The sequence below is a fragment of the Xyrauchen texanus genome, chromosome 21 (assembly GCF_025860055.1).
Source record: "Xyrauchen texanus isolate HMW12.3.18 chromosome 21, RBS_HiC_50CHRs, whole genome shotgun sequence".
NCBI lineage: Eukaryota > Metazoa > Chordata > Actinopteri > Cypriniformes > Catostomidae > Xyrauchen > Xyrauchen texanus.
In genome coordinates, this window is record NC_068296.1 from 6,519,738 (window position 1) to 6,532,657 (window position 12,920).

General features: G+C 39.8%; 1 protein-coding gene across 1 annotated transcript in view; it reads left to right on the forward strand.

The window, feature by feature from the left end:
- The window catches only part of relt (RELT TNF receptor), a 28,448-nt gene that overhangs the window by 2,769 nt on the left and 12,759 nt on the right, over nt 1-12,920 (forward strand). The window contains exons 2-6 of the mRNA XM_052152443.1: nt 9,352-9,426; nt 11,002-11,094; nt 11,524-11,708; nt 11,876-11,928; nt 12,312-12,566. Coding sequence (XP_052008403.1) covers nt 9,385-9,426; nt 11,002-11,094; nt 11,524-11,708; nt 11,876-11,928; nt 12,312-12,566 — 628 coding nt within the window. The 5' untranslated portion in view covers nt 9,352-9,384. The remainder of the gene's footprint in view (nt 1-9,351; nt 9,427-11,001; nt 11,095-11,523; nt 11,709-11,875; nt 11,929-12,311; nt 12,567-12,920) is intronic.

The following is a 12,920-nucleotide window of genomic DNA, read 5'->3' on the forward strand; positions in this document are numbered from 1 at the left end:
TTACATATAGTAACTGCAGTAATTTTCTGAAGAGAAAGTTAGACTTTGCTAAAGTTGTATCTACAATGCTAGTTCGTTGCTAGGTGGTGTCTAGGGTGTTCTGTGTTTTTGCTAGGTAGATGCTTACTGGCCCAAAATGTGAAAAATCGTAATAACACAAGAATAATTTCCAAATAAAGCAGTTTTCATCCCATGTGTTTAAGAGAACAAAATCGACACTTCTGGTGACACTGCTGTGTAATAAATGTAATAAATTCCTACTTGCGGTTTAGAGCTCTAACGAATGCTGTAACAAACTTTAGGTTGTCTAGCGTTCAGTGGCAGATTCCTTATGTCTGGAAGTGAAAGCAAGTCTTAAGGAGGTAGCCTTAAAGTAGCCAATCGTTTTGTTGACAGGCTTTGGAATTTCAGAATAATCAGAGCAACATTTGAGATGCTTGATTGATATTTTATGAGTGAATTATGTATTCACATGGCTGAGTGAGACAGTCACATGATGTTTTTGATGTGCATCTACTGTACTTTCACTAGCAGAGTTTCCTCTATTGGGCCAAATTATGTCATGTTAGTGTGTGCCAGGGCCAGTTTCGTTCCCACGGTCACTTCCGTGGCTTCATCATTCCCCCTAAGGTCTTTCTCAATGCCGGATGTTTGGGCAACGCTGTGGAGTTATTGGCCCGATGGTGGGAATTCAGATCTACTTTGGTCTTGCATCTCGAGGTCTGAGGCTATTAGCCAGTTGATAGCCATGGCTTGCACTGGCTTGATAGTGTAAAAACGGCTACTGAGAACTTTATTAGCAACACTATGGTCCTAATAAAGTGCCTAACATGATCTTCTGCTGTTGTAGCCCATCCACCTCAAGGTTTGACGTGTTGTGCATTCTGAGATGCTATTCTGCTCACTAGAACCGTACAGAGCAGTTATCTGAGTTACCGTAGCCTTTCTGTCAGCTTGAACCAGTCTGGCCATTCTCTGTTGACCTCGCTCATCAACAAGGCATTTCTGTCCGCAGAACTGCGCTCACTGGAGATCAACAGTTACAGAAATACACAAACCAGCCCATCTGGCACCATAAAATCTTCCACAATCGAAATCACTGAGATCACATTTCTTTCCAGATTCTAATGGTTGATGTGACCATTAACTGAAGCTCCTGAGCCATATCTGTATGATTTTATGCATTGCACTGCTGCTGCACGATTGGCTGATTAGATAATCAGATGAGTAAGTATACTCAAAAAAATATATTTTTGCCTATTTTTAAGATGTATCCATTTCAATTAAATAACAAATTTCCATCTAATTGAATTGCCTAATCTTTAACAAAATACAAGTTTTATTTATTACATTTTCTTCAAGTCTATTCAATTCAATTTGATGGACATTTGTTATTAAATTGAAATGGATACATCTTGAAAATAGGCTAAAATATTTTTTTGAGTGTAGGTGTACAGGTGTTACTTATAAAGTGCTCATATAAATTCTATAGAAATATTTTGGGTGAATGTGTATCCGTTGCAGTTTATGTCTTCTTATCTAACAAAAGATTTATCAATATTTATATGCACATTTTGGAGATTATTTTTCTGCATATTGTTTTTCCAACCAGCATTTTTATGCAACATCCCAAAATGTGCATAAAAAAAATTATGTGGAGGGAAACCCAGCTTATGATATTCTGGTCCTTTAAATATGGCTCGGGTTCCATTATCCGTTATGGCCCTGTTTATCCAGTTTTAAAAATTGTAAGTCTGTTTGCATTGAAAATAATAACATACCTCTCCTCAACAAACTGTACATTTTAAATATATTTATGTGTGTAGCATGAACTATGCAGGATGAGTTACTTGCCAAATTGTATCACTTTGTTGCTTCAATCACTAGTAGTAAAGGCCAAAGTATACATTGGTTGTTGGCGTGCATTAATTTCATCAACAGCACAGTACGCATAGACTGTCCATGTGCATCCCTTTTTTCCGAGATATTTTGACAGTCTGCAAAATGCATAGCATTGACTGTACTAAAGAGTATCACAAAGCGGTCATATTGCGCATGCATTAAACGCATTCTTATGGGCTTGCTGTCAAAAAGAATATAATTAGATAGGCTAGAGTGCGACGGTACACAGTAAAGGGAAGTATAAGCTTTCCTCAACCCTGAGTATAAGCAATAGTAATAGTGATGTTTGCCTAATGAACCATACAGAGGAGGAATGCACGTTACCACCCTATAACTTTTCTGACATCATTGTTGCAAATAAATATTATTGAAATCCTTATTTTGAGCAATTCTTCAGTCCCAACATCCTCTGAGATTCTCACAGCTTGATCGTCAAAATAACCTGGAGAGAGGTTTGGATGGTAAAATGCAAACAGACCATCACTGAAACTAGGGGAACGGGGTTGAACCTGGGGAGAGACAATCTTATTTCAACCGGTCGGAAAATAAACTGTATGGCAATGCTTGTTTAATAGGAGAATGGAACAATCCCTGTTCCCAAGGGGGGAATTCCACTTTTCCAGGCCGGTAAGAGCCGGAACGCACCCATATGCAATTCCAACGTCAACGAGGAGGCCTCAATTTGGGATAAATGAGGGAAGTCTGGCTCTGATGAAAGTTATTTAGATGTAGAGGCTTCTGAATGGAGAATATTTATCCCATGACAAATGAAGCAAGTCTTGTTAATTGGTTATAAATCTCTTCTAATCAAGCCAAATGTCAAGAACGAAGGAGGTAACAAACTTTGCCTTGGGTTGTTTGCATCTTGTAGAATCTGTAATTAGCCTCCACTGTAGGAATGTCACATTACCCGATACTAATTAATGGCTGCAGACCCTTGTGGAGGGTGCCGACCACGTTCATGAGGCCCGACCATCTGATGGAGGGGGGACTTCCTGTCACATGTCTGTCTATGCCCTCTAATGACCCCCTGAAAGATTCTGAGGCCCAAACTAAATGTGGCCCCAATGCTAAGTGCTGTGTCATCACTTCCTGAATAGCAACAGTCTCCCTTTATGTTGGTCTTTGTGGCAATGTGTAGTGTAAAAGTAAATGTAACTGCTGCATAAACGTGTCTTGCATGAGACACAGTATGCTCTCTGTACTGGGGTCTTAGTTGTAGCCTCTGGGCATTAGAATAGCTGTAGCTAGTGGTGTTTATGACAGCATATTAATCATACTTTGGGTTAGGGATTTAAATAATTACAGTTGGTAGTAACCAGGGGCTGTCAAGCCCCCAGAAGGACAAAAAAATGGCATAAAAGTAGTCCTTCATGACAGTTTCTTCTATAGTTACAGATTCAGCAGATCTCGGTTGTCTTCTAGGCAGTAATGTCACTCCGTCAATAAAACGAGTGGAATCCTACACCAATGACGTTCTTTCTGATAGTGTAATTTTACATTCTCAGCTCTGGCATAGTTACCGCCAGCTTCTGATTACTAGAGTAAACATTTAATGTAAAACTACAAACAAGAGTAGACAAGTAAACAACAAACAAACTTAAACATAGACACATTCTAATATTTATGAGACAATTATGTATTTAATGGAGACAACCTCAGCTATATTTATGCATCTACTGTCTGTGAATGGGTCAGTCTTATACAGCATGTGGTATGTAGATAATAGCAACTTGTATCTATTGACACAGTGACTGTTATTTTAGGTATGACATCAAGGGCCTTATTTTGGACAGGCAATGGCTTATCTCATACAATAATTGGTTTTTCCCCAGCAGAAACCACAGTTGAATGATGCACATGGCCTATAATCCTGTTTTCGTATCTCAGAACTAGTCTTTTAACAGCTGAATTAAAACAAAACAGGAAAGTGAGGATTTTCAAACAAACAACAACACCTTATTTGCCTCTACCTTTTAACTGACTCATAAAACAAAATGCTACTTAGCAAACGTTAAGTCATTCTTATTTACAACAAAATTACATTTTTCCCCAGGAAAAGTTTTTTCAAATTAGTTCCCTGTTGGTTAGCTGGTCACCTAACCTGGCCAAACTGTTTAGACTGGGCTTTATTGGGGATTTTAGAAGGATTTAATTTGGATTCTTCACAGCTTGACCAGACTGGGAAACCAACTGTCTGACCTGCTAAACCAGTTTAAACCAACCAATACCAGGGGTGTGAATATCTGGTGCATTTTGATGGTATATTTTTCAGCTTGGACAGGCTAGGAGACCAGCAAGACCATCTTAAACTAGCTTGGGTTGGCTTATGCTGTTTCTTTAGGCAGGGTAGTTGTATATTTAAAATGATATTGCCTCCTTAACTATCTTCAATGATATGGGTGTTAATCTCTCTGTCTGTTTTGAAGATTTAAGAGGGGTTTTGGGCACTATCAGGTTGTCCTGGCTGGGAGGCCAGCTTAAATCAGCTAAGACCAACCAAATGTCTTAGGCAGGTTTAAGTTGTGTGTTTCAGCCGGATAGCTTTATATTTAAAAAATATAGTTTCCCGACAGCCTGGGTAGCTCTGCGAGTATTGACGCTGGCTACTACACCTGGAGTTGCGAGTTTGAACCTAGGGCATGCTGAGTGACTTCAGCCAGGTCTCCTAAGCAACCAAATTGGCCTGGTTTCTAGGGAGGATAGAGTCACATAAGGTAACCTCGTGGTCATGATTAGTGGTTCTCGCTCTTAATGGGGCACATGGTAAGTTGTGCGTGGATCATGGAGGGTAGCACGAGCCTCCACATGCAGAGTCTCCGTGGTGTCATGCACATTGAGCCACGTGATAAAATGCGCGGATTGACTGTCTCAGAAGCGGAGGCAACTGAGACTTGTCCTCCGCCACCCGGATTGAGGTGAGTAACCGCACCACCATGAGGTGCTACTAAGTAGGCATTCCAAGTTGAGAGAAAAGGGTTTAAAAAAAAATTATTAAAAATATATATATAGTTCCCCATAAAATATCTTCAGTATTAGATATTTGGGTTTAATTCACGATTCAGCAAAAACAACATTAGACCTAGGATGACCACAGTATGCTCCATACTCCCTTGGTTTCACCCGTTCAGTGTACTATTATAGTTCTAGATACTCATTTTCTTCTTAAGACTTATAAAAGACTTTAAGTCCAATACAGTTTTATAAGTAAAACATACTTTAGTCTCTGTCTGATGAGGTTTTGATTCAGATTGATGGTGTCTCTTTTTGGGCGTCGTAATTGTTATATAACGTTCCTCACCCCGGGTGACAAGCGGCATTGTTGTGGTCACTGTACCACAGCACGTGGCTTCCAATGAGCTTTAAACATGCAGGATATTTAACATAACATGCTGTTAGCAGCGGAACTCCATCAGTGGTCAGTTCCTTTGAAGGAACATAGAAACGAAGGGAGTAGAAAATGAGTGTAGTGAAATGAAAAGGTTCTGGCTATTAAATTCTCGTATATGGAAATGACACGTGGTGTTACGATGCCTGTTGACATGAAACTATGAGCTAGCTCACATGTCTTGAACTCTTTCACATATCATCACTATTACTATTTCTCACACTTAGAGTAAGGGATCTTTCAAAATCCTTAAACTCTTTGGTGTCCATCTATAGCTCAACTGGTTGTTGTAGCATGAACAACCAGTAGCATCATTCCTCTGTGAATCATTACTTGGGTGACGATACATGTCAGGGTAGCAATAGGCTTTCCTATTGTGGATGAACTTCAAGTCAGCAAAAATTATTCTCTTTTGGGTTACATTTGTTGGCTGTAGGGCTGGGCGATAAAGCGATATCAATATTTATCGCGATATAACTCCATGATATCGACGATAAGCTTTTGAGTAATTTTCGATATTTAGCCTGTGTTCTACATCTAGACATGCGCGTTGCTAAAAAGCTAGCAGTTTGGCTTTCTTATCATATGTTTCCACTGGCGCGTAGTGAGCGAATGTAAGCGAGCGCTTTCAATTCCTTCCTATGGAAGCCGATCGTCAAGCTTGCAAGGTGGATTGTAAAATTGACAGCAGCGCGGGGCAAGCGCTTCCCTAGCATTGGGAGTGGCTTTGTGCGGATTTCTCCTGCATCAGTGGAAACGCAGCCTCAGACTGTTTGAAGTTGCTATTGCCCCCGCTGCGCAAGTCACCGCGTTCCGTATCCGGACCTCAGATTGAGTCCATCTTGACCAAGACATCATGACGACGGTTACGCCCTCTCTAGTGAGCAGCGCGACAAAACAACAGTGCCGGTTACATCATATCTGATCTTTCTGCGCCGTATTCTTGAATATTTTTCTCTAGCACTGAAACACGCTTCACTTATGCCCTGTCCCGGTCCGCATCCCGCTTACTCTTTTCCCCACAGTTTTGTAAAGACTGTTTAGACTGTTAGGATTTAGTTTTTATTAAAACAAATGTGCAATGTGCAAATGTGATTGAATATCGTGATAAATATCGATATCGAATGATATGAAAAAGCCCTAGTTGGCTGACGATCTTGATTTTGATGTAGGAAATTTCTGAGTGCTTAACAAGGTTTAAATCAACTGATGACTGTGGTTTCTAGTCTGAAGACTTGTCTTTTGAATAGAGATCTGTTCTTGTTTCAAACTTGGAATGGTGGCAAATGCATGCTTTGTCTTGTATGAATGACTTTAAGGCTTCTGGTCTAAAGTCTTCAGCTTGAGTTCGTCTGGAGCATGAGAAAGATGGTGGCTAGGACTTTAGCTGCAAAAGTCAGCCCAGGGCAACCCCTTCATCGTTTCCAAATTGTAACATGACATTTCCGAAAATGGATAATTCTGGGTGATTGTATTATGTTTGTTGTTGTTTTATTTACTTTAAACTGTTTTTCATGGCCTTCCAAAAGCCACAAAATGGGAAACTGGACAGTACAGAGATGCAAGAGCTGCAAGAACTGTAATTACTGTTCGTTTAAGCTTTATAGCTTTTTAATGAAGGAGCTAAATTTAACCACACATGAGACATGTCCAACTGGCTGCTGATCTTGCTACTACCACTGAAATGTGAAGGACGAGCAATTTCTGTGTGGTGGTTTAAGGGTGGGCAGCTGAGGTGGGAGTACTTGACTTTTGAAAGTCTTAAATTTACTGCAAGTTAACATTTCTCCCGAGAGCCTTGTCATTTGACACGAAGGGCAACAAAATTGTCTTTGCCACAACTGCAAACTCATTTGTTTGTTGGTGTGACATGAAAAGGGTGATTTTTTTATTTTTTTCAAAAGATACATTTAACTTTAGTTAAGTTGTTGTCTGCCGTATATGGGTGAGACTGCCGTTATTTATGAGGAATCAGTATTATGTTTCTGAGATGTTTGATCAGAGTTTTGTTGAATGCTGTGTTGTCTTGAGTCGAAACTCAAAGCTTCATTGATATGATGTTCTATCAGCCTGCTTGGGATTAATTTCTTAGTTTGAATCCCTTATAAATCCAGAAAGAGCAGCTCTGATCCAGCACTCATTTAGGTCTAATATTGATTCAATTTACCAGAGCTTACTTAATGATAATAAATTGGTTTGAAGATCACAGTGATTTTTCCAAGTACAACATGTTTCAATATATTTTGTTATCCTGATCTAACCCTACTGTACACTCACTGAGCACTTTATTAGGAACTCTATGGTCCTAATAAAGTGCCCGACATATTCTGCTGTTGTAGCCCAGAGATGCTATTCTGCTCACTACAATTGTACAGAGTTACTTAAGACTTTCTGTAAGCTCGAACCAGTCTGGCCATTCTTTGTTGACCTCGCTCATGTACAAAGCATTTCCGTCTGCAGAACCGCCGCTCACTGGATGTTTTTTGTTTTTGGCACCATTCGGAGTAAAATCTAGAGACTGTTGTGATTGAAAATCCCAGGAGATCAGCAGTTTGAAATACTCAAACCAGCCCGTCTGGACCCACCAATCATGCCACAGTCAAAATCACTGAAACTTTTTCCCTATTCTGATGGTTGATGTGAACATTAACTGAAGTGCCTGATCTGTATCTGCATGATTTTACACATAATTGGCTGATATTCCCACAAATAAGTAGGTGTGCAGTTCCTAGTGAAGTGCTAAGTGAGGGTATATTACTGTATTGTAATGTACTGTATATTTTGAAAGAACATTTCATAATTTAAAAACTTTTCCATCCCCATTTTTCCCCCATTTTCTGGAGGGTTTAAAGGGCCTGACTGCATTGCACTGAAAACACTTGCTGTAGCTTTAATCCAGTGCCAGTCTATCCATACTAACATTAGCCAAAATTTCAAAACTAGCTGGTGGACACGTGCTGTCTAAACTTAATTACTGTGTTTTTTACATTTTTTCATGTTTTTTCATGTTTCTAGTCTTTATATCTTTTTATTGGCCAAACCCATTCAGCTGAGTTTAAAAATTATTTACTTTGAAAAATCTCTCCACCACAGTGTCTTTGACAAACCAAAGTACAGCCTTTAAACCTTAATGTAAATCGAGGGTAAGGCTCATATGATTGGAGGACTGTGGTAGAGGAGGAGGGGCCTCTCTCATGTTGTGGGAGGAGCTGTGGTTTTGAGTGGCAGTATAAGGAATGACAGTGATATGAAGACAGGTACAGTGTGACACATAGCCAGGGTCACCATAGTGAGCAGAGCATCCTCAGACTGTTACCAGGGCAACAGAGTACAACAGCACGCTGGGGTAAGTGTGGCAGTATCAGTTAGCACCTATGTGATTGTACTGTCTGTTCTGTTGTCATGATGCGAGATCAAAGCCCTGCAGGTGTCTGTTTGTCCTAGAGATGATGCTTGTATTTACTTGTCTTTATATTTATGTATGGCATAAGATGTCTTTGTTTATAGAAGTCATAAAGTTTGTTATGCTGTATTATACAAAGTTACAAGACAATTGTAAGTACAATGATGCATGAGTCTGTGCTTTGTATTTGTCCACGTTTTTATTTTATTTCTTTAAAGAAATTTTTCACCCAAAAATGAACATTTTGGCATTTACTTCCTCATATGCACAAAATCGTATGACTTTCTTCTGTGGAACGCTTTGATTTAGATCATGATGTTTGTATACGAGCATGAAGGCTGAGCGTTTTCTTTTTTGTAATCTAGAAGGAATGATGCTAGACCTCTGCCTGCTCTTTAGAGAATCAGTTAATTTAACCTTCTCGCTCCAGTAGCTCCAATTTGTGGGTTCTGGCCTGACTGGGCACGTTTGGTCTAAAAATAGGCCACGAAAAGTTGAGCTGGCCAAAACCATGGCACAGCTGACTATTTTTGTCACACTTTAGCGTAGTAGTATTTTTATTTCACACACAAACCCAAAACAGCTGCAGTCTAAGTGCTGATGTTATGTTGGTATATTTGCTATATGTGCCATTGAGTGCCTCGTATGTGTTTTTCAGATTACATGAGTATAGAAGAATATCTTGAAGACGATGAAGAACCACCTTTACTGCGCAGCTCCTGTCTGTCTCATCGTAAGTATGCTCGATAAAATACTACTGTTAAGTTTTTGTATCCTCTTTCTCCATCACATACTCACACAGACTATCTGTACCCCAGATGACTGCAGCAGAGTGCTAAAGTAGTCAGTGATGAATTGATATGGGATAATAAAGTGAGGATTCTTTGAGAACACTTTGTATCCTTGTGTCTCTTCTCACACTTCTCAATCATCCTTCAAGCAGAGAACATGAACTACAGTCTTGGAAAACCATCTACAGTATAATACTCATACAGTACTCACACTATACTATAACTATGTACTATACTGAAGTGCACTATACTGTACTATACTGCACTATCCTATACAATACTACACTATAATACTGTATGTTATAATATTCTATACTGTATTTCACTATACTCTACTATATTGCACTATCCTATACTGCAGCGGAGTGTACTTAACCATACTGCACTGTACTATACTTTAATGCACTATACTGTACTATACTGCTCTGTCCTATCCAATACTGTACTACACTGTGCTATACTATACTGAACTAAACTTCACTATCCTATATTGTACTGTACTACACTATACCACGCTATACTATACTACACAATACTATGTCATATTATACAGTACTACACTATACTGTACAGTATTGCACTATCCTATTTTGTTCTTTAGTTTTCCCATTTTGTCAAAATTACGGATAATGATAATTCGTAGCGCAATCTCCGAAAGAGTAATAAACGCTGTGTTCTTGCACAAGACACTGTAAAAACATTAATAAGTGGTGCAATGTGCATCTAGCTCAAGTTTACATAGGAAAACAATTGAAAAACAGCATGAACAGACACAAAACAAGTTCAGTGTGAACAGCCCTTAAGACAACTGACAACCTCAGACAGGCCACTGAAAATTTCAAATGAGCCGGAATTGGCCCACGGGCCGCCAGTTGAATAGCTCTGCTCTACACCATAATGTCCACTCTATTCTACTCTATTACACTACACTAGATATACAGTGATGAACCAAAGCATTATGACAACCTGCCTAATATGCTATCGGCCCTCTGCGTGCAGCCAAAACAACACAGAAACTGCTGAGGTGTCCTGTGGTATTAGGCACCAAGACGTTAGAAGCAGATCCTTCATGACCTGTAAGTTGCGAGATGGAGCCGCGGTTGATCGGACTTGTTGGCCCAGCACATCCCACAGATCCTCAATGAGATTGAGATCTGGTGAATTTGGAGGCCAAGTCAACACCTTGAACACTTCATCATGTTCCTCAAACCATTCCTAAACAATGTGTGCAGTGTGGCAGGGCGCATTATCCTGCTGAAAGAGGCCACTGCCATCAGGGAATACCATTGCCATGAAGGGGTGAACCTGGTTTGCAACAGTGTTTAGGTAGGTGGCATGTGTCAGATTGACATCCACATGAATGGCCGGACACAGAGTTTACCAGCAGAACATTTCCCAGAGCATCACAGTCCTTCCACTGGCTTGTCGTTTTCTTAGTTCCCTCTCTAGCTTAAAAAATTGGCTTGTACATTTTTATGCCTTTTTATATTAATGATAATTTTTGTGTTTCTCTGTAGCTGTTGGAGTTATGGGGGACATTAGCGGCACAGTGTCAGTGGAACGAGGGCTGTGTGTGTCCACTCTGTCCATCAGGGCAGGAGCCCACCTCGGTGAGACAAAACAGCCCTCCCAAAAGATACACACCACAAAACTCTCTGCACAGAATCACACTCCAGAAAACACATCCTGGTTCCATTACATCCAACATTTTGGTCTCAAACAAATAAATGAATCCTGTTTGGGTATATATTGGAAATAATAAACCAAATCATAAGAGGTTACACTATACTGTATTTATGCACTTAAAGACTTCTTTTGGTTCTTTTGTCATTTAAATATGAAACCCAAATTTCAAACATTTTTGTAGGTAAAACTCACAGGTGGCATTTCACCTCAAAATTAAAAGAAACAAATATATGTAATAATAATTTCACTCCCCTTTAAAGAAATGTACACTATGGTATCAGATAAATAAGAGTTTGTTCTTTCTCACAGTTTTTGATTACGTCATTCAAGTGATGTATATTTATTTATTTAAGGCTTGTGTGGAAGCTGAGGCTCCCGGTGAGACTGGATCGTGCCAGATTTGCCCAGCAGGCAGCTTCTCAGACACCCATGACACTAAGCCATGCCGCCCACATACGTCCTGCAGAGAACTCAACCGCTGGATCCTCACAGCACCGACCTCACAGTCTGACGCCGTGTGTGGAGTGTGTCTTCCTGGGTAAATAAGAGAAAATATTTATCGTCCATGTTCAAATACTCTGGAGTGAATAATCCCGTTACACCTTTATGATTTGCCCTTCTGATACCAGTTAAGCATATACATGGTGTCAAAACAGATATGTTGTCATAGTCTCACAAAGTTTCCAAAACTGACATATTTTTCAGGTTTCACCCTGCTGCTACACGGAAGAACTACACCCTCCACACCTGCGTCAGTAGTAAGTATTTATATGTATTCTATAACAGTGTTGTGTGAAATTTCTACAACGGACTGGCGAAGCGGATACCGGACCCCTCTGTTTGTTCAGTTTTGGCCATTATGCTAACCAAACAAGTATGAAAAAGTTATGGCTGTCAACAAGGCTAAGAAATTAAATGTGAATTTTCTACAAGAATTTTTAAATCAACATTGTCCTCTATGTCCATGTGGCAGGGCAGAGGGCGGGGGCCGGGTCGTGATTCAGCACACCCGGTCCCTTATCACAGGCCCAAGTCAAAACGGGTTAGGTTTTTGTTTAAAACCTAACCCTGAGTGTGAACAATAGTAATAGTGATGCTTGCATTACAAAACGGCACTAACTATTCCATGTTTATTCTACAGAGCCATACACTCGTCGCAGACGTAATGTTGTTAAGGGTACCCCCAGCAGGTCTGGAGTGAGAGGTGCAAACTCCACCGGCGTTAACAATCCAGAGGAGAAGAGCACAGAGTATGCCGTTTTTGCACTGGTGCCTATCTTCTGCGTGATGGGACTGCTGGGAATTCTCATCTGCAATCTGCTGAAGAAGAAGGGCTACCGCTGCAATGCCGAGAAAGATGCAGTGGACGAAGAATCTGCCACGCCACAGAAAGAAGGTAGACGGCTAGATAAACGATTAGTACTTTTGACAGGTGTTTAAAATTATTACACTCATATGAGATAAAGAAAATTGTGTTTTATTCTACATTAGGGGGGTCCCTCTGCCTCATTATGGTGGCAAAAGTTTGCAATGAGCTAATATTGCGACTTAGTTTAAATAAATTTGGACAGGGAAGAAAGTTTTGAGTTATGTTTTCATAGTACAATGAAATGTTTTATCTTGAAAGATCAAGGGACATTTTGTTTCTTAAGATATGTCCCTTTTAAAGAAACCACAAAATAGTTTTATCAACTGATGGAAAAGTTTAAATAAAAAAAAGACAATAATATTAAAAAAAGCCAAGCATACA